General features: G+C 47.4%; 2 protein-coding genes and 1 pseudogene across 2 annotated transcripts in view; 1 reads left to right on the top strand and 2 right to left on the bottom strand.

Moving 5' to 3' along the window:
• Positions 1-5,238, bottom strand: part of LOC129383659 (uncharacterized) — a 38,444-nt gene extending 33,206 nt beyond the window's left edge. The window contains exon 1 of the mRNA XM_072289781.1: positions 3,304-5,238. Coding sequence (XP_072145882.1) covers positions 3,304-3,414 — 111 coding nt within the window. The 5' untranslated portion in view covers positions 3,415-5,238. The remainder of the gene's footprint in view (positions 1-3,303) is intronic.
• LOC129386799 (uncharacterized) overlaps positions 1-25,476 on the top strand; it is a 155,293-nt gene extending 129,817 nt beyond the window's left edge. Inside the window, exon 6 of the mRNA XM_072289776.1 lies at positions 22,272-25,476. Coding sequence (XP_072145877.1) covers positions 22,272-23,275 — 1,004 coding nt within the window. The 3' untranslated portion in view covers positions 23,276-25,476. The remainder of the gene's footprint in view (positions 1-22,271) is intronic.
• LOC140219814 (tigger transposable element-derived protein 4-like) lies at positions 16,011-19,788 on the bottom strand (annotated as a pseudogene).
• Positions 25,477-26,486: the final 1,010 nt, after the last annotated feature.

Genomic DNA, 26,486 nt, shown 5'->3' with positions numbered 1-26,486 from the left:
AAATCAAATGAACCCCAAGGCCGGAGACACATGTTTCGGCGCCCAACTCTCGGTCCTCCAGCGCTTCAGAGAGAGTGATGGAGGTCGACCCAAGAACCCCGGTGTCATCGACGCCGAAGGACAAGCGCTCTCGAGCACCTAAACAGGGACAAAGTCCCAATAACCACTCTAAATAAGAAAGTGATAACCTAAAGGTTGTCGTTCGTTTGTATCAGCCTTCTTTAGATCCATCTTACCTAACATCTTTATCTCCTATTCACTCGGAATGCCATTTTTTACCTTTAAATTTCATAATGTTTTTCATTATGCACTTGAATTGCACAGGTGCCTTACATAACTTAGGTAACATCAAAGACCTGTTATTTAACTTCTCTCCTGTAACCTTATGCTTACAGGAAACAAACCTAGGCGAAAAACAAAAATATTTTAACAGGTTTCACTGTTGTATGGCGCGACAGTACTCAGGTGAACCGGCTTTCGGGTGGTGTAGCCATTGTTCTGCAGGGCGGTATTGCAGCTAGAGAAGTTCCCATTAACAGTCACATAGAAGCCGTTGCTGTCACCGTTATAGCTCACAAAACCATCACCATTTGTTCACTGTATATTCCACTCCACACCCATTTTACTACTAAACAATTAGAAAATTTAACAGGTGAATTACTGGAGCCATTTATTTTAGTAGGGGACTTTAATGCTCACTGTACTCTTTGGGGCAGTATCAAAACTGACCAAAGAGGGCAGCTGGTTGAAGATTTGAGTCTGTGAAATGATGTCTGCTTTTTAAATTCAGGTGCACCGTATTTTTCACCGACTTCCCACACGTTTAGTTGTATAGATTTAGCTTTTTGCTCACCATTTCTTTTTAATGATGGGAAGCCCTCGACACGTCTTATGGTAGTGATCACTGCCCGCAGTTATCAAACATTTATCATCACCACCAACCTTAGTCACTAGGCGACGCCGGTGGAAATTACAGCTCGCTGAGTGGCCGGTTTTTATGGAGAACGCAAAACTGGAAGTCTTTTTGCCAGAACTAAGCATTGACAAACTTAACAAAAAAATCACTGAAATCATAATCTCATTGGCAGAAAAGGCAATACACCAGTCATCTGGTGTTGTGCGCAAAAGACTAAATCTCTGGTGGACAAACGAGTGTACCGAAGCCAAAAAAGAAGAAGATAAGGCCTGGAGAATCCTACGGAAGTACCCCACTTATAGCAGCCTTTTAAATTTCAAACAGGCCAAAGCCAAAGCACGATTTATTTGAAGAAAGGCAGAGAAATCATCATGGCAGAAATACATATCTTCAATCAATAGTAGAGTCAAATCCAAACGTATGTTGGACCAGGTTAGGAAATTTAAAGGAGAGTACACATCATACACAGTACCACTACTTACATGTCCAGGCACACAAACAATACTACAGGACCAGGCCAACTTATTAGGCGAACACTTTTATGTCTCCAGCTCAGCAAACTACTCAAATGCATTCTTAAAATATAAAGATTTGGCGGAGAAACAGAGACTGCCCAATACAGGGGCTTCATATGTAATTTATAATATAATGCCCTCACATTGCAAGAATTGAACAGAGTTCTCTTTGCTGGTAAGAAAACGGCAACAGGTTTTGACCACGTCCACTACACAATGCTGGCACACCTATCTCAAGCATCAGTAGAAACACTTAAGTTTTTCAGCAAAATATGGGAATTTGGAGTAATGCCTACAGATTGAAAAAAAAAAATGCAGTAGTAGTGCCTTTTTTGAAATGAGGTAAACCCGCAATATCCCCAAGCAGCTACAGACCCATTGCACTAACAAGTTGTTTAGCTAAACCCTACAAGACTATCATAAACATAACACTCACAGTTATCCTTGGATCAAGAACCCTCTTAGACATGCACCAGTGCGGCTACAGAAAGGGCTGCTCGACAACTGACCACCTCGTACGACTAGAACATGAAGTACGTAAGGGATTTCTATGCAAACAACACTGTCTCGCAGTTTTCTTCGATTTAGAAGAAGTGTATGATACCACGTGGCGGTATGGAATTTTAAGAGACCTGGCTGACTTGGGATTTCATGGCAGAATGCTCAACTGTGTCTGATTTTATGACAAATAGAAGATTTCAGGTGCGTTTCGGCACAATACTTTCATGCACATTTACACAGGCAGATGGCGTTCCACAGTGTTGCATTCTGAGCACGACACTCTTCATAGTCAATGAATTCTGCTAATAAGATCATCCCATCCTCTTTTATGCACTCAATATATGTATATGATTTGCAAGTGGCTTGCCGCACCTCAAATCTACTCACTTGTGAAAGACAACTACGAATAATGATAAATAAACTCACACAATGGGCTAACAAAAATGGATTCCGTTTTTCAGCAGACAAAACTGTTACAGTTCTCTCCTCCCAGAAGCGAAGGTTACACTGCAATCCAGTTCTCACATCGGATGGTACAACGTTGGCAGTCAAAGAAGACCACAAATTTTTAAGCATAACGTTTGACACAAAGCTGAACTTCCTAGCCCACACTAACACAACTAAAATTCAAGCAAATAAAGCACTAAATATCCTGAAGGTGTTATCGCACAAGCACTGGGGTTCTAACCAAACTTGTCTCCTACACATATGCCGGTCCCTTATACGTAGCATCCTCGACTACGGTATTGTGGTTTATGGTGCAGCTAGGCAGTCATACATCAAGCGACTTGATCCAGTTCATAATCTTGGCCTACGACCGGCAAGCGGTGCCTAGAGAACATCGCCTGTCCAAAGTTTATACCGTATTTACTCGCATAATGACTGCACTTGCGTAATGATCGCACCCCTTAATTTTGTCGCCAAAATTCGGATTTTTTTTTCTTTCCCATGTAATGATCGCACCCCGAACTTGTTGCAGCGATATGTCGTGTGCCAAGTCTAGCCAATGATGATCGCACTTACTATCTGTCGAATGCTACACGAACGACTCTTGAAGACTTATCAAGCAGTCTGCATGCACCCAACGTTCTTAAGCAGATGCCCCATTTCATTCCTTTCGTCACTTTCCGCACTTCCATGGAAGAAAAGGCTACAACCAAACATGCCTCAGCTGTATTATTTGTAGGTATCATAATGGTTTTGGTCAACAACACGAACATGAAAGGCACCTTTTAATTCTTCGCGTCTGCACTTGTGGGCACGCAAAAAATCGCAAGCGGCAACGATAGTGGCCACGTTTGCACTGATACGTTAGAAGGCTGACACTTGTAGCACAGCTAACATATTCACCCACCCTTAGCAGAAACGTACCTTATTAGGATAGCAGTGAAGACAAATGCTGCAGTTTCCGCAGCATGCCAGCCATGGGTTTCTGTCAGCTAAGTGCGCCCATCTCTCTTTCTGTACGCTCAAAATGGACATGGCTGTGTTATTGTCGCAAACTTGCCGGTATTAACGATATTATTCATTACTGATATGGAAGAAACTGTTTCAATGCACGTAATGTACTTAAGAGAAAAAAAAAATAATTGTGTTCGGCGCGTTCGGCTTGCTCCGGCGGCCGCCATTTTTGTTTTGATGTCCCGCACTGACAGCGGCAGCCACCTGCTTGTTGACCCATTGTTATCCCGCAGCAAATGCGGGATGAAAAAAGAAAATGTTTCTTTTAACGGGACATTTAACCCGCATAATGTTCGCACCCAGGAATTTGCGTCAAAGTTTTTGACAAAAAAGTGTGATCATTATGCGAGTAAATACGGTACGTTGACTGCAATGAACCTTCCTCACAGCACTGCAGAGCACTACTTACACTTTGCTATGTACTGAGAATTTGGTCATCACCACAACATATATGCTACAGCATCGTAACACAGTGAAAATCACGGGTACAATACAGAAACCAACCCAACACGGTTCGGCCACTTGTCTTACGACACGAAGAATACTGCCAGACTTATGATGTTCCTCACCAGGTCCTGCAGGTTGCTGAAAGGCCACCAAGATTGCCCCCATGGTACAACTTTTCACAGCTATGTGACTGGACACTAACATATTTAAAGAAAAAGGACGTTCCATAAGAACACATAATACAAGAGTTCCGAGCTATTCAAGAAAAATATTAAAATTACACAGAATTTTACACTGATGGCTCTAAACACAATACGTAGGTGTTGGAATCATAACAAAAAATTTGGAATATAGCATTCAGATTAGTAATCTTTCTTCAGTCTTTACTGCTGAAGATTATGCTTATGGATGGCAGTAAAAAAATTTACCGCCGACAAGCAGATGAATGCTATCATATATACCGATTCGCTGAGCACACTCACAGCTCTAAACCTTAACTCTGTGTCTGATCCCCTGCTTGGTGATATACTAAACATTGTGGCCTATGATAAATACGGAAGAGCCATACGATTCTGCTGGGTCCCGAGCCATGTTGGGATACCAAGGAATGAAGCAGCAGATAGATGTGCATTCAATGCAGCGCAAGAAGGCATACAACAAACAGCACTTCCGCACAGAGACAGTATCCAAGCGATTCATAAGGCCCTGGCATCAAAGTGGCAACTAGAATGGGACTTTTGCATAAATAACAAGTTACAGACAATAAAACCCTTGCTTGGCGAGTAGAAGTCATGCAGTCACCAGCAACGCTTCTATGAGGTGATCCTATGCAGACTACGAATTGGGAATACACATCTGACGCGCAATTTTCTACTTCAAAACGAAAACCCGCTAACTTGCGAGAAGTGCCATGAACCACTTGCAGTAATGCACATTATTATGATATGTCCACATACTGAAGCACAGAGACGGAAGCTTTTACAGAATCTCTATAACTTACACATACCTTTACAACCCGCCTCAATATTCGGAGATGATCCGCTAGTGCCCTTCACTGACTTGTTGAGCTTTTTAGAAGAAACCGGTTTTTGCATAGACTATAAAGTAATGCAGCTTTCGTTGCTTGAACATTTGATTTCTTAATATTATTACGATATCATCGAGCGATGCTCAAGGGACGAGCCGCCGCGAGAACGACGACGAAGTGGGTCTGTGACCTTGGCGCGGGCGAGTGTCGTCCTGGTGGTCTGGCTCCAGTGTAAATACCCTGTATATAGCCTCTTTCATCTGTGTTTTTCCACACGTAACATTCTGGTGGAGGTCAGCGATCCCCGTCCTCACCACGGAACTCCGGAGTGGTCGGCACACCGAGCTTGTCACCATGCCTCCTGGTTACGAGACAGCCTCTGCAACGGCTTCGGCTTGTCCGACTGCTCCAATCATCACGGTTGCCCAACATCGCGGCCTGGAGGGAGAGGACGTTGACGAATGGATCAAGCTCTATGAACACGCGCCAGTGCTAATAACAGCTGGGATCCAACGATCATGCTCGCCAATGTCATCTTTGATCTCGGCGGAACCCCACGCGTGTGGCACCAATCGCATGACGACGAGATAAATAGTTGGGACAGTTTCAAAGAAAAGCTCAGGGAACTGTTCGGCGACCCCATTGGGCGCAAGGCTGCCGCGAGAAAGGCTCTTGCGTCTCGTGTTCAGACATCTACAGAGCCGTATGTTTCATACATCCTCGACGTCTTGGCTCTCTGCCGCAAACCTGACGGTACGATGTCTGAAGCAGATAAAGTGTCGCATGTGCTAAAAATCATCGCCGACGATGCCTTCAATTTGCTTGTTTTCGGTCACGTCTCGACTATCGACGCCATCATCAAAGAATACCGTCGCCTTGAACAAGCTAAGAGCCGCCGTATCACACATCACATCACGCGGCTACCCAACACTGCTACTACGTCGACATGTGAGGGTCGACCGCGTCAGACCACCCCCTGTGACGATGTAACCCGTATTGTTCGCCGCGAGCTCGAGGCCGCCTGTTTGCCAGCTTTCTCCGCGACGCCTCCCGATCCACCAGCAACCACGATTGCGCTGATTCAGGCGATCGTCAGACAGGAATTTCAGAACATGGGTCTCAACTCCGTGTGTTCATAGTCTCCACCCACGGTTCCCCAGTTCTCTAGCAGCCCTCCTCGTCCCCGGCAGTCCTTTTCTGCCACATCTCGCCGCAACCCGTCCGAATAGCGTACCCTTGATGATAGGCCGATCTGCTTTCACTGCTGTCGCATCGGGCACGTCGCTCGTCACTGCTGCAACCGATGGCCACCACCTTCTCGGATATACACCGCTGCTCATTCCCGCCCCTTTGGACCTTCTGTTCCCTATACCACCCGCCATGAACCCATTGCCGCTGATGCTCCTGCACCGAACCTTCGCTGCAGCCGCTCTCCCTCACCTCGACGCCATCAGTCTCGTTCGCCCCAACCCCGTCGCTTCTCTCCGTCGCCTATCGCCTCCCGGATCCAGCCGGAAAACTAGGCACTGCAGCTTCTGGAGGTGATCGAAGCTGCGTTGTCCGCCCTGCCCTCAAATCCTCTGCTCACGTTACACACGAACCAAAACCTTCTTGACGTTGACGTTGATGGCTATCCTGTCACGGCACTCATCGATACAGGTGCGCATCTTTCTATTATCAGTGCTGAGTTCCGACGACGACTGAACAAGCTCCTCACCCCAGCGTCGGCACGCGTCGTCCGCGTTGCGGATGGCGGTACTGTGCCTATCATCGGCATGTGTACGGTACGTGTCAGCATCGCCGGCCGCCACACTCCTGTCCTCTTCACCGTGATTGCTCATTGCCCCCACGACCTCATTCTCGGCCTCGATTTTCTCTCCGCGCATTCTGCTCTTATTGGCTGCTCTTCCAGTACCCTTCGCCTTGAGTTGCCGATTCTCGCTGAACCTTCTGACACACCCCAGTGCCGCCTACGCCCCATCGGCTTTATTCGCCTGCCGCCAAAATCAATAGCCTATATTGAACTCTTGTCTTCCCCACCAGTCCCTGATGGCGAGTACCGCGTCACTCCTCTGCCCGACATTCCACTACAGTATGACGTTACCGTGCCTCACAGTATACTTACTATTACTGCGAACCGCACTTTCATGCCTATCTTTAACTTTGGATTGGCAAAGCAAATTCTACCGCAAGGTATTTGCCTTGCCAACGTTGATTGTGTTGGCGACCATCACGTGGCAACTTTATCGACCGATGCTTCTTGCGAGATTAGCAGGCCCATCGTGCCAGCCTCGGCCGCCGATCCCAAGATACAGAAAATGGTTGCGACGGACCTGTCTTCTGCGCAGGCTGAAGACCTTTACGAACTATTGTCGTCCTACACAGAGATTTTCGCCTTCGACGATCGTCCTTTAGGCCAGATGCTCGCGGTCAAGCATCGAATTCTTACTGGCGATGCTACTCCTTTTCAGTGACGACCGTATCGAGTTTCTGCGTCGGAACGTCAAGTAATTCAAAGTGAAGTCAACAAAATGCTAGACAAAAACATCATTGATCCTTCCTCGAGTCCCTGGGCGTCACCTGTAGTCTTGGTTAAGAAGAAGGATGGCACGTGGCGCTTCTGTGTAGACTACCGCCATCTGAACAACATTACTAAGAAGGACGTCTACCCGCTCCCACGCATAGACGACGCCCTTGAATGCCTCCATGGTTCCAGCTACTTCTCGTCTATTGATCTTCGTTCTGGATACTGGCAGATTGCTGTTGATGATATGGACAGAGAAAAAACCGCGTTCATCACACCTGATAGCCTATACCAATTTAATGTAATGCCGTTTGGATTATGCAACGCCCCTGCCACCTTTGAGCGTATGATGGACTCCTTGCTCCGTGGTTTCAAATGGGCCACATGTCTCTGCTACCTCGACGACGTCATCGTCTTCTCGCCCACGTTCGACACTCACCTTGAGCGTCTAACAGCTATACTTGATGTATTTTGAAAGGCGAAGCTGCAACTTAACTCGTCGAAATGTCGTTTCGGCCGCCGCCAAATTACTGTTCTGGGCCACCTCGTTGACGCTTCCGGAGTACAGCCTGATCCCGACAAAACTCGCGCTGTCCGAGACTTTCCGGTTCCGAAGACAGCCGCAGACGTTCGAAGTTTTGTCGGGCTATGCTCGTACTTTCGTGGTTTTGTTGAAGATTTTGCGGCAATTGCTAGACCCCTCACTAATCTTTTGAATAAAGGCGTACAATTCTCGTGGGGTACTGCAGAAGCCGCCGCCTTCTCTCGTCTCGTCACTCTTCTCTCCTCACCACCAATTCTCGCCCACTTCGACCCTGATGCCCCTACAGAATTGCGTACAGATGCCAGCGGTCATGGCGTAGGTGCCGTATTAGCCCAGCGTCAGCGTGGCCAGGATCGCGTTATTGCTTATGCGAGCCGCCTCCTCACACCATCGGAGCGCAGCTATTCCATTACGGAACGAGAAAGCCTTGCTGTAGTCTGGGCGGTTGCGAAGTTCCGTCCTTACCTCTACGGTCGCCCCTTTTCCGTAGTCACTGACCATCATGCTCTGTGCTGGCTCTCATCCCTAAAGGATCCTACAGGCCGGCTTGGTCGATGGGCTTTGAGACTACAAGAATTTTCATATTCCGTGGTCTACAAGTCTGGCCGCCTGCACCAAGACGCTGACAGCTTGTCGCGTTACCCTGTTGACGACTCTGACTCCTCCAATAATACCAGTGCTGCTTGTGTATTCTCTGTGTTGCAGCTGCTTCATTTCACCGACGAGCAACTTCGTGACGCCTACATCAGAGCACTCATCGACCGTTTTGAACACTCTCCGGCCGACGCCACTCTACGCCTCTTCGTCCTCCGCGACGGTACTCTGTACCGTCGTAACCTTCATCCGGACGGCTCTGAGTTCACTTACACTGGCCTCGTGATCGTCCGTGGGCCCCTTAAGGAAGCAACCGCACGACGAGCAAGTCACCAGCTCACTTCTCGTCGAAGCCTGTGGTTGAAGTAGACCCCGTCTCGTTGGAAACCCCCACACCTTTTCGCTTCCTTGTTTACTTTACAACAGGGTGTCTACTGTAGTATAGCATCGCCCCCTGTCAGATCTCTGTGTCATCGTACATGTATGTTTTGTAGTTGTTTAGCTAGATGGCGCACCCCCCTTCTGTCATGTGACGAGCTTGTACCAATCGGGAGGTGTCATCTGGCATGTGAAGCCTTTTTAATAATAAACGGCCGCGGGTCGGCCGAGTCTTCGTTCCGGTTTTCATCGGGAGCAGTTAGCTCCGTGTCTCCTTCACTGCGCCGGCGCTAGCCGCGCGTTCGCCGGTCGGGGCCCCCCGCTTGCCTGCCGCTGCCGACACAACATCTTTTGGCGACGAGGATGGGATTCCCGCAGCGGTTCCGACCGAAGCCCCGGGACACCAACGAGCTTCGTAAGTGAAGCGACCCTTCCCGTGTCCGCACGGCAGGCAAACGCCGCCGAAGCACTTGGCGTCGCGAGGCTTCCGAGCCTAGGCCTTCTCGCCCCCTTTGTTCTTCCTTGCCCATTCCTGCGGCGAGCTCCGGCTTGCCTCCTGCACTGTCTCCTGCACGCTACCCGGTATGGCTTTTACGGCGAACCTTCCCGTTTTTCTTGAAGTGCCCGGCCCACCGTTAATCCCTTGGTATCGCTGGAAAAAAATTTTTCAGGCCTACCTCGAAGCGGCCTGCGGTGGCGACTGGACGGACGCGCGACGAGCGTCCGCGCTGGTCAGCGCTCTCGGGCGTGAGGGACAACGGAAGTACTTTGCAGACGAGGAGCAGGAAGCAGCAAGGCAGTTAACCAGCGCAGCGTCAGCTTCAAGCGAAGCAGCAAGGCAGTCGACCGGCGCAGCGTCAACGTCAAGTGATGCGGTCCCGCCAGCGTCAGAGTTTCCGAGACTCTTGCGGCGGCTTGACCGGCTGTTCGCCGCGTCAACAAATGTCCTGGCGGAACGGCACGAATACACCAGTCGGAAGCAGTTCGAGGCAGAAGGATTCCTGGAATTCGTGACCGCATTGAAGGGGAAGGCGGTACAGTGCAACTTCGGCACAACCTATGACGAGCGCGTCCGAGACCAAATCATACATGGGGTAGCGAACGTCAGCGTTCGCGAAAAGTTGCTGGCTCATGGCGAAACCCTGACCCTGGACAAGGCAGAAGAAATTGGACGCTCGTTAGAAGCCTTGCATCGAGCGAACCGCGCGTTCGACTCGGAGAAAATACAAAGAATCGAGGCAGCTCAACTTGGCGCTCCGTCGACGAGCCAAGATGGCCGACCTAGTCCGGGAGGCCATGACGATGGCCGACTTATTCCGGGGAGCCGCCAAGATGGCCGACGTAGTCCGGGAGGCCATGAAGATGGCCGACTTCTTCCGAGAAGCCGCCGAGACGACCGACTTCTACCGAGAAGCCGCCGAGACGACCGACTTCTACCGAGAAGCCGCCGAGACGACCGACTTCTTCCGAGAAGCCGCCGAGAGGGCCGACTTCTTCCGGGAAGCCGCCAAGAGGGCCGACATTTCGCACATGGCTCCTCCGGGAACCGTGGTGCATGCGATCGCTGTGGCAGCACGAAACATATTGCAACGTACAGGAATTGTCCAGCAAGAAACCGGCGGTGCAACGCCTGCCACACGTTGGGCCATTTTGCATCAGTATGCCGAAAAACCCGTACTGTGCAGCACATCTCTTCCGCAGAGACGCGGTCTTCAACTTCCGCAGGACAGCCGTCCGCGTCTGTCTTGACGGTGAGCACCTTGGAAGCTAAAAGGGATTTACAAGTCCCGGTCGTGGTTAACGACGTCGCCATGCGGCTGCTCGTGGACACAGGAGCGTCTGTCTCATTGATGACGGCCGAGGATTTTGGAAAGCACTTTGGTCGACAGCACAGACTGTCAAAAGCAGCAGTGGACTTGAGGAATTTCTCCAAGCAACGCATCGACATTCAAGGCCTGTTTCAAGCCACTGTCCAGTTTTTCCAAAGGTCATGCTCCATCCCGTTCCACGTAACGACTACAGGAACATCACTGCTGGGTTTAGACGCCATCCAACGCTTGGGCATACAGATCGACGGTACGTCGCTGACATGTCGTCTACCATCGCTTCCTTCAGTACAGAGCCCCACAGGTGCGCCTCCGGATTTTGATCACCTTTCCAGTGACGAGTTGGGCCTCGTCAACAACTTTGTGCACCGAATTCATCGGCAGCAAGATGCGAAACCAGTATCTTCAAAGTTGCGCCGACTAACCCTGGCCCTCCGTGACCAGGTCACACATGAATTGCGACGTCTCGGGGACTGCGACGTCATCGAGCGCGTCGAGGCTACTGAGTGGGTGTCTCCACTCGTGGTGGTGCCCAAGAAGGATGGAACCATGCGGCTCTGTGTAGATCTACGGGAACAGGACAGTTTTGTGTCTCAAGTTCAAGAAAGGGTCTTGCAGAAACAGTGGCAGACTAAACAGTACGTAGACAAACGTAGAGGTGCTCAGGCAACTCGTATCAAGGTGGGAGACACCGTCAGAATAAGATTTAACAGGAAAGGATTTTTTAAGTACAGTAAACCTCGTAAAGTCAAGGCCCAGATAGGACCATCTACTTTTCTACTCGGTGATGGGCAAACGTGGCATGTGTCTAAGTTAACCGTAGTGATGAAGGATCCAGCAGGTAGTGCACTGTGTACAAGTGATTGAGACTTTTTGTACTCATATTCAAACTTGGATAGTCATTCCGGTGACTTGTCTGTAGTGACAGCGTCTTCTCATAGTCATAAGCTTCAGTTAAGTTGTGCGTCTGACTGTATCACTTCCGAGTCTACACAGTCAGCAGTCGTCTCTCTGATTCCGTTAGGGAATTGGTAGCCTTCCAGGACTTGTTGGGACGCCGAGAGGAGCTTCCTGGGCAACCCTCTCCATCTTTGAGCGACAACCACATTCAGTTTTCCAACCAGGGGGAGGTAAATAATAGTGGGACGACTGGGTCTTTAAAGTCGACCGATACGCGTCGCAACCCCCAAAGTTCTTCTGAGGTACGCACGCGTCCTCATCGTGACAGAAAACGGCCTCCGTGGCTCGATGATTTTGTTTCTGTAGTGTAGAGTGTATTTCCGTCTTCGAAATGCCACGGCTAAGGGCCTCGTTGTGACATTTAGGAGACAGTCCACATGTTTCATTAACACAGGTATAAAAAGTGCTCCTTGTTGCGGTGCAGTGAGTTTTGTGCCGTGTTCCTTGTCAGACTTTGTTTGAGTGACTGCCTGTGTTTTGGTGCCCAAGACTGGTGCGCGTGTATGTGAACTTGGGTGGGGACGGACTGAATTTGTTGTGGACTTAAGTGCGTGCCTTGTGTGCATCTGGTGCACGTGTGTGTGAACGTGGGGGGGAACGAACTGAATTTGTCCTTGGACTTAAGTGCGCGTCATGTGTGCGCGTTTCACTGTATGCTTACTTTGTTTCCAGGGGGGGATGATGTAGTATAGCATCGCCCCCTGTCAGATCTCTGTGTCATCGTACATGTATGTTTTGTAGTTGTTTAGCTAGATGGCGCACCCCCCTTCTGTCATGTGACGAGCTTGTACCAATCGGGAGGTGTCATCTGGCATGTGAAGCCTTTTTAATAATAAACGGCCGCGGGTCGGCCGAGTCTTCGTTCCGGTTTTCATCGGGAGCAGTTAGCTCCGTGTCTCCTTCACTGCGCCGGCGCTAGCCGCGCGTTCGCCGGTCGGGGCCCCCCGCTTGCCTGCCGCTGCCGACACAACATCTACCAACCGGGAAAACCAGGAATTCTCAGGGATTTTGAGTAGTGTGGAAAAACTCAGGGAATTTGTGCCTTTATCAGGGAAAATTTGCTGTAATATTATTGAAAGGGTCGAAAGTCGTGGTAATGCTGGCTCGAGTAACAGACAGGAATCGTAATGAATCGTCATTGATTGTCTGTCGTCGGCTGGAGGAGTTGTCAGTGTACAGTCAACAACCGACTTTCCGGATTCCCGATAATTTGGATGGATTCGCGGCACCACCACGTAGCCCATAGAGTCAATGTATCAGAACGTCAAAAATTTCGGACGCAAGAACTCTTCCACGTCCGATTTTCCAGACGTTTTGCCTTACCCGCAGGTCCGAAACGGCGTTAATCGAAGCCACCACCGCTGCCATTTTGATTACCTCGCCGCCTCGTACCGGCGCTCTCGCATGCAGATCCTCTGGCAGCCGTAGCCACCACTGCAGCAATGCTAGGTCTAGCTGCTTCGACGTTCGTTATGAAGCTTCTTGCCATTGGGTGCCGTATTTTTTATTGAAAGAATTCGCTGCTGTCAGCAATGGCATGGACTCCGCCTTTGTGGTCTTCGCGATTGGCTTAGAAGCTTGGAAAGCACAGTGAAAGGAGGCGGCGGTTGCACAGACAGTTCTAAGTTCTGTAGTAGAGTGCCTGCTCCAGAAAATAAAAGGGAAAGCAAGAAAACACACGCAAGAACAAATCAGGAGATTAAGACGTGTAGTCGTACCGTACTCTCACCGCGTAGCCCGCAACCTGAAAAAGGTCGCGAGTAAATTCAAAGTCCCGGTTGTTTTCTCAGCCCCTTCAAAACTTGCTACATTGTGCGCCCGCGTTAACAACCAAAAAACAGAACGCGCGACCTGCGGAACCCAGCATACCAGTCCACTTGTCAGTTGCAAGGAAGGGGTAGTTTATCAAATTCCGCTCTCATGCAAAAAGGTTTACATTGGACAAACGGGGCGGTGTCTAAATGAAAGGCTAAAAGAACACGAAAGGTCAGGAAAAAGGAACTGGTTCCAATATGGCCATCCATTGCAAAGAGTGCGGGTGCAAGCCTCGCCTAAGAGAGACCATCGTTCTGGACAGAAGTCGAGACAGCGTTGCCCGTGAGCAGAAGGAAGCCTTCCACATTAAAAGGAAGGCCTTGAATGCGTAAGCGAACCATCAAAAATTCTTTATAAAAGAGATATTATTTTTAGAATCCCTTAGTTAGAACTGAGCATGTTGCTGTGCCGCGTGCGCCTGGTGAATATTCCTAATCTTTTAGTTTTTATGTGGTACTCCCTTACGGTGGTGTTTGTGTATCGCGTAACCATCATCATTTATAGTCATTTGGCCCTGTACATCACGTGTCATCTTCACGAACGCCACCTTCACAATCGTTCTATCACTTTTTGCCTAGTTACCATGTGATGTTTTGACAATGCGCGAGTTGCGCCGCCAAATTTGCGTATATATATTGTGTGTTTCCGTCAATAAAGCATCAGTTGTTAGTAAGCGCTCGTCCGTGTCTCTTCTTCTTGTGTCGTCTGTTTGGCGCTGTAGTATTTCAGTAATATGCACCAACTAGCCCAACAAAAAGTTCTGCTAGCATAACAAGCGTGGGAAGCGGCTATGCCACCGGACACAGTATGTATTCCTTAATTATACGCGCGTGCACTCGGTCTCTTCTGTCACAGTACGAGCACCGATATGCCTAATACGTGTACCGACAGGCCTTCAGAGTGTTTTCGAATGTGCCTATGGCGGTTTGAGCCCTTCAGGGCAGTAAATGACATGCATTTATTTTTTCCAACTTGCCGATTTTCCGGACGTTTTGGCGGCCCCTAGGGAGTTCGGAAAATCGGACGTGGACTGTGCAATTGACCAAGATGATGCTTCAAATGGTCCGTGGGGCGAAGGAGTGGCGGAAGGAGGACAAGAACAGAAAGGACCTATGCATTGAGGAATGAACGGGAAAGGAAGCGTGCTGGCGCCGTTTTGAAGGAGCTTGAGCTCAAAAAACAATGTTGGTTGATTCCGAGATACAGGTGTCCCTCATCCAAGCCAAAATAAACTATTTAAAGCAGTGAAACACAACACTTAGGCGTCATGCGCCGGCTGAGAGTATGTTAGGACAGTTGAGGTTGACTTACGAGCTGTAGAGAGAGAATCTAAATTGTGACAAAGTTCGGGCCTCATACCACTGAGCTTGCTATCAATTGATAGAAATAGCTCATATTCGAAAATATTTGCTTCTGTATGCATCTCCTTTTCATTCGTATTTGAGAATGTCCGACTCGATTTGCAATTTTTTTTTCAAAGACGTTTTATTTGCTGTGCTTTTTACTAACCCCTCCCGTCTATTCTCTTTTTGCATTGCATAAACACTACTCCTTAGTATTCAAATTGGATTAAGTCGTTCTTTTTTTAAAGACAATTCATATGCTTACTAGGGAGTGACAGCATCGGGTGATATGGTTTCAGCCTGTCTTGACATAAAACATAGTTCTGCATCACTGTGGGAATCTTGCATAGGCACTCAGGGAAAACCTGGAAAACTCAGGGAATTTGGAAATGTCAACTTGGTAGACTCCCTGTACAACGTCGAAACCTTTCTCTCGGCTCATAGTCCATATAGCCTCATTAGTAGCCACTATGGCTCTTTGTACGTTTCTGTCACGTACAGGCACATGCGGCACCGTACACAAGATCTGCTCCTGTGGGGACAGCTCACGCAAGCCGTTTGCCTCCTTCGCCAACGGCTGGGCTAGTCCTGTCTTTTTTGTTTGGGACGTTATTTAGCCCACCTGTGACTACGACAAGGTCGCGTGCGGGGGCTATTCCCGCAAGCTTTGCTTTTGCTTGCTCCATGGCAGCGCCTAATGTCACTCTTGGAAATATCCCTACCGCCACTCTTTTTTTCAGCTTTCACCCTCTCCACAGTTGCCTCTGAGCACCTAGCCAGGTTTGAGTCGCCGGCGATAATCATCCTTTCACTCTCCTATTGCCGAGGCCTCTCCCTGCTTCCCTTTGTCATGCTTTTCTGGTCGTGGTGGTGGTAAACTTTATTGAAAGTGGGAAGGGGAAAGGGGGAGGTTTCTGTGTGGTTTGGACTTGACAAGGGGCATTGACCTCTGCGTTCCTGCTTTTCATTTGTGGTCGCATCAAGATTGGTGAAGCTCTTTACAGGTACTCGCACCCTACTTTGCATACCTTCCACGTGCTTTGTTGACACTCCCTCTCTTGTCATGTTGCCAGACTGCGTTGCATTGTCGCAACCATTCTCCGTCACGATGGCGGCCCTGTGCAGCTTTTCTTCGGCGGCTTGGTCTTTTATATTTAGTCGCCGACCGATTTCTCAGACTACAATGGGATGGGGAAAATGTCCGAATAAAACAACAGTCCGAAAAAACTTGTGAATGGGAAAAATGAACTTTATATTTGCGGATCAACATTGAAATAGTCACGGATTGTGTGTTGCCTCATTTCGCACCTCCGTGCGACGACATCCGCTTGTATTTGCGCGAGGGTCGTCCTCTCGTCGTACACATTTGACAGCAACATCAGCGCACTGTTAATGTTCGACGTCGTTGGTTGAGGACAGCTGAAGCATCGGATCCGGAATCATTTTGAAGCGTAAGCACTTGTGTCACGATCTCGTGGTGAGCAGGCTCCGCGCACAGTTCAAGGTTCAGCAGCGCAAAATCCAGCGTGCCTATTTGCTATCGTTGCTGGCTGAACGGCCTTCCACGAATCAGCAAGCATGCAGACTGCCGTGAAGCAGTTCACGGTGTGCACTTTTTCGTTGTTGATGCACAGGATTGTGCGGCGAAGCAGACTGGCACGGTAAAGCGCTTTTAAGATTTTGTATCTCGCCCTGGCCCATGGGGTGTAGCACACTCGTGGTATTCGGGGGCAAAAATTCCAGCCGGATGGCCTGGAGATTGTCTACAGCGCCATGGGCTGCACATTTTTCGACAAAAATCACCACTTGGCGTTGCTGGGATCGAAACATTCCGTGCATGCGGCGCAGGTAACCCTCGAATAATGATTGCGTAATCCATGCCTTTCAATTGCTCATGTACCATACTGGCAGGTTTCTGGGGCCCTTGAAGCACCTGGGGTTTTGCGACCTTCAAATCAAAAGAAGTGGAATTTTTTCGGTACCGGTCGCGTTCGCACCGACCATAACTGTAATTATTTCTTTGCTGTGCCGCCCTGCGGTACTTGGATCACCTGAGAAATAGAGCAAACGGTCCAGCAGCATCCTAAAGAATAAAACCGTTTCATCGCAAATAAAAATGTCCTCAGGGCTGCAGTTTTGCAGGACAAAGATCAAATCATTGCGACAGTACTCTGCCACCACAGCCTGGTTGACGGCTCCGCTGTCACCGCACATCTTCTTAAAGGATACTCCATGCCTTTTCTTAAAGCTGCGGAGCCATCCGTCAGTGAACTTGAAGTTCTCAATGTTCATCTTGATGGCGATATCTTTGGCCTTCTGTTTAAGCGTGTCACCAGAAACTGGGATATTCTTTGTCAACACCCCTTTAAGCCATAATTTAAGTGCGTCTTCCAGCTGCAGATGATCACCCTTGCGGTCCGTTTTTTTTTCTCTTTCGAGTGAATTCTCGAAGGCAGACGGTATCTTGCTCTTGTTTCGGATGTAATCTGAAACTGCTTGCTTGGACAGCTGGAACTGCTTCGCCACGTCAGCTTGCGTCCGTCCTTTCTCCATGAGTTCAATGATCGCAGCTTTCTTTTCCAAAGTTAAGGTGGTGTAGTTACCGCGTTTCTTCTTTGCAAAGTTCATCGGAGAGGCGTGAGGCGAGGCCATAGTGTTGAGAACACACAGCAAAAATTCACTTCCGAAAGGCGAGAATATCCCGGGAGACAAGCAGGCTGCACACAAGTGGCAATGGTAACCGTTCACGATAGATGGATGGATAAGGCTTAACCCTTGAAATCGGGTGGCGGCTCATGCCACCTAGCTGCGACACCAATCCAATTAAAGCCACCAGCGGTTCCAAACAAGCCTCAAACCAGCATATTCAAAATGGTATCGCATGCGGGGTGCCGGTTGAGCCCCAAAAGAGGAAGGCATAGCGACGACTGTCTACAGCTTATAAGAGTGATTTACCTAAAAAATACAGTTTGCGATGAATGGGAAGGGATGAGGAGCGAGGAGAAGGTTGATATCAACAAGTGACTGAGGCAGGGGTGGCCGTTATCCCCACTGCTGTTTATGATGTTCATGGTGAGGAGGGAAAGGGGCTAGAAGGAAGTAATATTAGGTTAAATCTCTCATACAAACAGGCCGGTACAGTAGTAGAGCAGCAGCTTCCAGGTTTATTTTATGCGGAAGACATTGTGTTGCTAGCTAACATGCAAAGTGACATGCATTGTCTGGCTAATTCTGTGGACAGGAAGGCCATAAGTTAGGTCTGAAATGTAGTGTTAAAAAATGAGGTGCAATGGTATTAATTGAAAACAGGGAACAGACAGTGACAATACAGCGCCAGGAAATATCTTGCGTAAAAGAATATGAACACCTTGGTATACAGATAAATTAAGGCAATAAATATATGGAGACACAGGAAAAAAGAATAAAGTTAAGGGGAAGAGAAATGCGGCCATAATGAAACACAGAGCACTAGGTAGATACAATAGGTGCGAGGTGCAGTGGGGTATGTGGAAAGATCTAATGGTTCCAAGACTTACATTTCGAAATGCGGTTGTTTGCTTGAAATCAGGGATACAACTGGGACTCGACTGGAACCAAAGGTGAGCAGGACGCCTCGCATTGGGCACTCACGGGAAGACTATAAATGAAGCTATCCAGAGTGATATGGGCTGGAGAAGTTTTGAGGTGAGGGAAGCTCACAGACAAATTAATCATGAATAACGACTGAAGAATATGGAAGAAAGTGAATAGACTGGGAGAGTGTTCAGGTGTTTGTACAAGTGTAACATTCATTCATAGTGGAGGAAAAGAACTAGGAAGCTTACCAGCAAGTATGCGGCCTGTGTGGTGAGCAACACAGCAACGACGAACATCAAGCGAAAAGTCAGAGGCTGAAATCTCATGGGTGGCGGCAATGAAAAAAAGAAACCTACTATGAGTAACTGCGTAAGAGGAAAAAACTAAATCAGAAAAGAAACAATTTATGATAACTCAAAGGGAAGCTCATTACATTTTGAAGCGAGATCAGAATGCCTTGGAACACGCACTTATAAAGCGAGATATAAGAAGGAAGAAGAAGCATGTGCTTGCTGCTGTACAGTAGGGAAACGATAGAGCGCGTTTTAGTGTTAGAATGTGAAGACATCTTCCCAGCGGTTGACGTAGCCACCACTGGCCTTGAAGCCCTTGGGTTCAGCGAGAGCAAGCGAAAAGTACACACGTCCGCAATAGAGATTAGTAAGAGGTGGTAGGAAAATTGGTGGAAGAAAAGTAGGGAAACGACAAAAAACGGAGACGTACAAAAGCGCAGTTCACAATAGGGGGTCAGAAAATTTGGTTGTGGGAAATCATGTTTTTTTTCTTTTTTAACCTACGTAGGATATTAAGCAGTATTGTAGCAAGAGCTTGGTGGTGCAACCCACCACCTCCTCTCCTTGCTGGAGCAAAGAGAGCAGGTGCTGCCGGTGAGGGGAGCAGGGAGAGGAATGGAGCATGGAGCAATGGAGCATGGTATATTAGAATGTGAAGATATCTGCCCAGCGGTCGATTTAGGAATCACTAGCGTCCTTGAACCCTTGGGTTCATCAAGAGCAGGGGGAAAATAACCATGTCCGGAATGGAGATTAGTAAAAGGCGACTTGAAGCTTGGAAAAAGTTAGGTAAACTAGAAACAACAAGGGCGTACAAAAACAAAGTTCACAATAGGGTTTCACGAAGTTTGTTTATTGGAATAGGTAGGACATTTGGCATTAAAATAGCAAGAGGTTGGGGGCGCATCCCACCGCCCCGTTCCAAAGTGCGTTGTACGGGAGCACTTCGGCGCCAGTTCTGTGCCAGCACGGAGGACGAAGTTGACGTTCGTGTGTGTCTCACTCTGTCACTTTTTCAATCTGGCTGCCTTGTGTTGGTGGCCCTTTTCCAAACGCCGTGCCCATGTTGCTGAGAAGAACATGCCTGTTAATATATATATATATATATATATATATATATATATATATATATATATATATATATATATATATATATATATATATATACATATGTATATAAGCAGCCTCGCTGCAACCGAGGGGTAAGTTGGGCACGATATGAAACTAGTGTGTGTATCATTCCTTCGGAGCCCCCGATGGTGGTTGGTGCCTCCATTCGCACATACTACAATACCTTCACCTGCTAGTGTGTTAAAATCCACTGCGCTTTGCAAAGGGAGCATACCATTCCTTGTCGGTTCGAGCAATCATTTGCCAATATTTTGTGATGGCAGAGCACAAGGAACAGAGGGCACTCCAAAAGAAGTTGCCGTATTTTTGCACCTCTAAGCCGCACCAAACATCGTAAAAAATTTACTGTAAGGTCAGGATCGGGGTGTGAACAGCCCCAAAGCCACACTTCAGGGCAAGGTTCTCGAGTACTCACACTTTCGCTATCTCCTGGGGAATCCCACTCTTTTTCCACCCCTGTGTGTTGAAGCTCCCTTCTCTCTTGCACGGTCGGTCATTTTCCTCCTCTGTGTAGGTCGCCATTTTGCATATATAGCTTTCATTGATTACGAGAAAGCGTTTGATTCAGTCGAAACCTCAGCAGTCATGGAGGCATTACGGAATCAGGGTGTAGATGAGCCATATGTAAATATACTGGAAGATATCTATAGCGGCTCCACAGCAACCGTAGTCCTCCACAAAGAAAGCAACAAAATCCCTATAAAGAAAGGCGTCAGACAGGGAGATACGATATCTCCAATGCTATTCACAGCATGTTTACAGGAGGTATTCAGAGGCCTGGAGTGGGAAGAATTGGGGATAAAAGTTGATGGAGAATACCTTAGCAACTTGCGATTCGCTGATGATATTGCCTTGCTTAGTAACTCAGGAGACCAATTGCAATGCATGCTCACTGACCTGGAGAGGCAAAGCAGAAGGGTGGGTCTGAAAATTAATCTGCAGAAAACTAAAGTACTGTTTAACAGTCTCGGAAGAGAACAGCAGTTTACGATAGGTAGCGAAACACTGGAAGTGGTAAGGGAATACATCTACTTAGGGCAGGTAGTGACCACGGATCGGGATCATGAGACTGAAATAACCAGAAGAATAAGAATGGGTTGGGGTGCGTTTGGCAGGCATTCTCAAATCATGAACAGTAGGCTGCCACTATCCCTCAAAAGGAAAGTGTACAACAGCTGTGTGTTACCAGTACTCACATATGGGGCAGAAACCTGGAGGCTTACGAAAAGGGTTCTGCTGAAATTGAGAACGACGCAACGAGCTATGGAAAGAAGAATGATGGGTGTAACGTTAAGGGATAAGAAAAGAGCAGATTGGGTGAGGCAACAAACGCGGGTAAACGACATCTTAGTTGAAATCAAGAAAAAGAAATGGGCATGGGCCGGACATGTAATGAGGAGGGAAGATAACCGATGGTCACTACGAGCTACGGACTGGATTCCAAGAGAAGGGAAGCGTAGCAGGGGGCGGCAGAAAGTTAGGTGGGCAGATGACATTAAGACGTTTGCAGGGACAACATGGCCACAATTAGTACATGACCGGGGTAGTTGGAGAAGTATGGGAGAGGCCTTTGCCCTGCAGTGGGCGTAACTAGGCTGATGATGATGATGATGATGATGATGATGAATAGTGCACATGGTGCTAGCAAAGTTGAACTTAGGTCACGATAAGCCGTGCTCAACGGCCCAGCTCCCGTCTCCGGAAACAGTAAAGCAAAGTCATTGGCTGAATATACGACACGCACAAGTGGTTTATCCCCAAATGGATGCTGTTTTGTAAACATCTAGGGGTTACGTATGCAGTTGTTACCATGGATTATAGACGCATATTATTCTTTTTTTCTTTCTGGGCTGTTCTGAAAGAGGATGTGGGTTGTAGGTGTTGGCAGGTTATGTGAGGAAAACTGCGGAATTTCCTAGCCGGCTCCTTGCAATCTCGACTTACGATAACATTGCCAGAGTTTAATGTGTGGTCAAGAAGAAACTCGCCGATGAAGTCTCGTATAAAACAAATTTGTTGTGTCAGCGAATCATAAATTTTGCAAGTGCCTAATGTGGTTACCGGGCCTCAAGTGATCATTGAGGATATGAGAGCAGGCTTGGTCAAAGCATTTTTGAAGTGTTCTCTAAGGGTCATAGTAGAGAGTAGTCAAGCACTCCACATTCTTTCACTTTGTAATTCTTTAGCTTTCTGAAAAATCCCTTTGATAAGTGGACTTCACAAACAGGGTCATGAAGCATTCAAATGCAGAAATATTGAGTAACTAAAAATGACCATTAGTTCTTTGTTTCATCATACTTCAGGTCACCCCAAAGATCTCCCAAATCAAATGAAAAAGATAGCTTCTCATTAAAGTTAGCATCTGTGTTCGTTTTTGGCATTTCCTAAAAACTCTTATTTACTTTTTTTTATTTGTGCAGCATCAGGGCCTTCAATTTCTGCGTCAACTACCAAATTTGACAAGTCAAAGCAAGGATGCCTCCACCGATGTCAGCTATGTAACTATGTGGCTGATGAACTATTTCTTCTGGAAGCACATGCCAGCATCCATACTGGCGAGAAGCCATTTCATTGCCCTTCATGCTCTCGGAGCTTCTCACACAAGTGTTATCTGAATGTCCACCTGCGGACTCACACAGGCGAGAAGCCATTTGACTGCCCTTCATGCTCTCGGAGCTTCTCACAAAAGTCCCACCTGAAAGCCCACCTGCGCACCCACACAGGCGAGAAGCCATTTGACTGCCCTTCATGCTCTCGGAGCTTCTCAGAAAAGGGCCACCTGAAAGCCCACCTGCGCCCCCACACAGGCGAGAAGCCATTTGACTGCCCTTCATGCTCTCAGAGCTTCTCACAAAAGCCCCACCTGAAAGAACACCTGCGCACCCACACAGGCGAGAAGCCATTTGGCTGCCCTTCATGCTCTCGGAGCTTCTCACAAAAGGCCAAGCTGAAAGCCCACATGCGCACCCACACAGGCGAGAAGCCATTTGACTGCCCTTCATGCTCTCAGAGCTTCTCAGAAAAGGGCCACCTGAAAGCCCACCTGCGCACCCACACAGGCGAGAAGCCATTTGACTGCTCTTCATGCTGTCGGAGCTTCTCACAAAAGTCCCACCTGAAAGCCCACCTGCGCACCCACACAGGCGAGAAGCCATTTGACTGCCCTTCATGCTCTCGGAGCTTCTCACAAAAGGCCAAGCTGAAAGCCCACATGCGCACCCACACAGGCGAGAAGCCATTTGACTGCCCTTCATGCTCTCAGAGCTTCTCACGAAATGACAACCTGAAAGCCCACCTGCGCACCCACACAGGCGAGAAGCCATTTGACTGCCCTTCATGCTCTCAGAGCTTCTCACGAAAAGAAGACGTGAAAATCCACCTGCGGACTCACACAGGCGAGAAGCCATTTGACTGCCCTTCATGATCTCAGAGCTTCTCACAGAAGAGCAGCCTGACAGTCCACCTGCGGACTCACACAGGCGAGAAGCCATATCAGTGCCCTTCATGCTCTCGGAGATTCTCACATAAGGGCAACTTTAGGAAACACATGAGGCGAGAAGCCATTGCATTGCCCACTCTGCCTTCAGCGATTCTCGTTCAAGAATGCCCTGAAGATACACCGGTGCATTCATACAAGTGACCGGCCATATAGTTGCATTGCCTGCTTCAGGTCCTCATCACTTGAACAGACTTGGAGAGCACAGCACCATGATACTGTAGGGTATTTTATCAATGTCGTTGAACTAGAGTCTGAATTGAAAATCTACATTCGTGCCGGATGTTACGTAGTGTTCTACTGCATCAGGTAGCACAAGTGTCTCCACATGTTACTGAGAGCAAGCTTTAAGTCCGGCCCAACTTCGATGCCGCCTATTCAAATACATGTAAAACGCATAAATGCTTTTCTGAAATAACCAGTGGGCCGATTGTAACGAAATTTGTTACATTTGAGAGAAAAAGCTAAATTCTAGTGACCCCTGGAAGCACAATTTAGTTTGAAGGCCTGAATGTTATAACAGGAATTTACAAAGATTTTTCACCTTAAAAAAATTGGAGCAAGAACTTTATAAATTTTTAGCTCTGCACCTGGAATAGATATCGTAGCTCTGTAAGCTGCATACGCTAGATCTTCCAAAGCAGAAAAATTTGATGTATCGATGTATATCGTGTTAACTTGTTACACTGTTTACAGGGACTTTGCAGATGCCCTAATCATTTATTAGTGGCATATTTTACCACTTTGTTTAATACCTAAATATTGTCCACTTTAGGTGTTCTATTTTGAGCTTTTTGCAGAATTGCAATATTTTTCATTGCTGAGTTACCAGATTTGTAAATTTGATAGTTTCGTTTTCTGAAAGTTCGTGATTTTCAACAATTGCTATTAAAAGATTGATGGCCTAAATCGAAAATTCACTACCAACAGTCACTACATTCTATTTCTTTTATATGCAACAAACCTCATCTGGTTTCGTGAAGTAGTTGTCAAGAAAAATGATCTCCTTTCCCATGTATGTAGATGGGAGCCCCCAAGCTGAAGCTTGCTCTTAAAGGGTCTCTGAAACTTTTGTGGGGTTAGCATATTTTCTCTAGATCTTTTCTGAACACGTTATGGAACATAGAGCAAAATGATTTACGGGAACTAACCCACATAAAGCCGTTGTAGCTGAGAAAAAAGTCAAAATACAGTTAAACTTTAATTAAAGAAGTCGGCAAAAATAGCTATTTGCTTTGTTATATTGTGGCTTTTCATTATTCTAAAAGTAATTGATGTTCATTCGTGTCTTCAAAAATTACTGATTGCATGCCCCTACAAACTTGTATGTTCGTTGTAATAATTGTTACACTACAGATGTCTGAATGATGTGTTCTTTAGGCTCTGTTTTTTTTTCAGTGTTCTCTTTGTTACATGTGAACTTGTTCTCTTAGACCAATTCATGTATTTGTTGCCTCTTGGTTCTGGTCTACATGGTTCATCGTGAATTCTTTTGATCTTATTCTATTCGTTCCTTTCTTTTTTTTTACAAATGGGTACATTTTTAGAGGAATTGATTGTTCAATAAGCTAGCTTTCCACTGTGTTTCATTAGAGCATCAAATAAATGGCAGTGTTTGGTGAGTATTCGTTGTCTGTTCTCGATATTTCAATAATTTATTGACGGCATGCAATGTAGGGATGTTAGCCTTTTATTGCATCTGCGGCTGCAAGAGCAGTTGAATGACGGCAGTTGGAACTTCATTATTAACACAGAAGGAACCTGTTATAAGCAACATAGATGAGTAGCCTAATGTTTGAGTCGAATGTCGAGTCCACCATGTTTTATTCGTTCCTACGTTTTATTTCAACTAATGTACCAGCATTTCTATAAGCACTAGTGCGACATGTATTTGTAGAAATATTTGTATAAACTTTATATATTGAACTGGGCTTATAAGCCTGCACTGTGTAATACATTTGTGTGCAGAAGCCATGAAATTGGGCCAATCCTGTTTTTTGAAACTTGAAAAGAAATGCTTTCTGAATTGCAGTTGTACTAGTCTCTCATCAGGAATTTCCTCACCGACAAAATTGTGTACAGGACATGCTTTTAAGATAATAAATACAAGGGTTCACTGTTTCGATTAAGGGCGTGCAAATATTTGATACGTTAAAGTAGACACTTTGTCAATACAACTATATTCTAATAGCCTTCGAACACTTAAAACACTACGTGTACAGAAATAAATCTCAAACTGAAGCAAAAGTATGATAAATGTCACCCCCACGGGCATAGAGGACTCGCCACCGGGTGGCCGAGTTGAAAAGACGTGTGCATTTTCATCACCGACAGTCACTGTCTTCCTTCTGTTGCTTTGGGCCTTAGGGCCCAAAAGTCGCATGGACCGCGGTCATGGATTACCCAGAGGCAGCTTTGAATGTTCCATTACCCGAGGACATGGAGTTACAGCAGTTTGAGGACGCCCTCACGCCAGAGAATGCGCCAACCCTAACGAGCACCTCGACCGACGCCATGGTGGACACCACCGCTTCGAGAAAGACGCCGCTGCGTCCAGACGTGAATCCATTCGCTCCACTTGCTGATCCTGAGCCACCAAGAGGGAGCAAAGGCAAGTACGATGATTTACTCGTCTCAAACCTACTCATTGTACCCACCGCCAAGCATGGGCAGAAACGCGCACGCGGAACACTGTCCGCGATAGCTGCAGCAGCTAAACCCGAGGCTGCGTTTCGTCATGGCGTCTCTCACTACAACGGCAACGCAACGCCAGAATTTAACGCGTATGGCTCGGTGTCTACTCACGAAGATGGCAGCGAACAAGGAGCACGGAAAACCGTTACATATAAACGCCCCGATCCAGCGAAGAAACAAGCGAACGCGCACCCAACGCCGTTCATATGCTCACACTGTGATCCTAAAACCTCAAGAGCCATGCAGAATCATGGATAAAAATTTCATTGTTATTGATGAGGCACTTTGGAATCACATGCACAATGCTCCCTCAACACATTAAAGGCAAGCTGACCCGATCGTTCAGGTCAGATATTTGGACAGGAGTAATCAAATAGCGGTTGACACCGATGATCGCGACACGAGATGCCCTTCTGTCTTTAATACAGCTTCCAATAAATGGCAA

This window comes from Dermacentor andersoni, chromosome 8 (genome assembly GCF_023375885.2).
Source record: "Dermacentor andersoni chromosome 8, qqDerAnde1_hic_scaffold, whole genome shotgun sequence".
Classification (NCBI taxonomy): Eukaryota; Metazoa; Arthropoda; class Arachnida; order Ixodida; family Ixodidae; genus Dermacentor; species Dermacentor andersoni.
The sequence above is the reverse complement of the archived record's forward strand: the minus strand, read 5'-3'. Positions and strand labels throughout refer to the sequence as shown.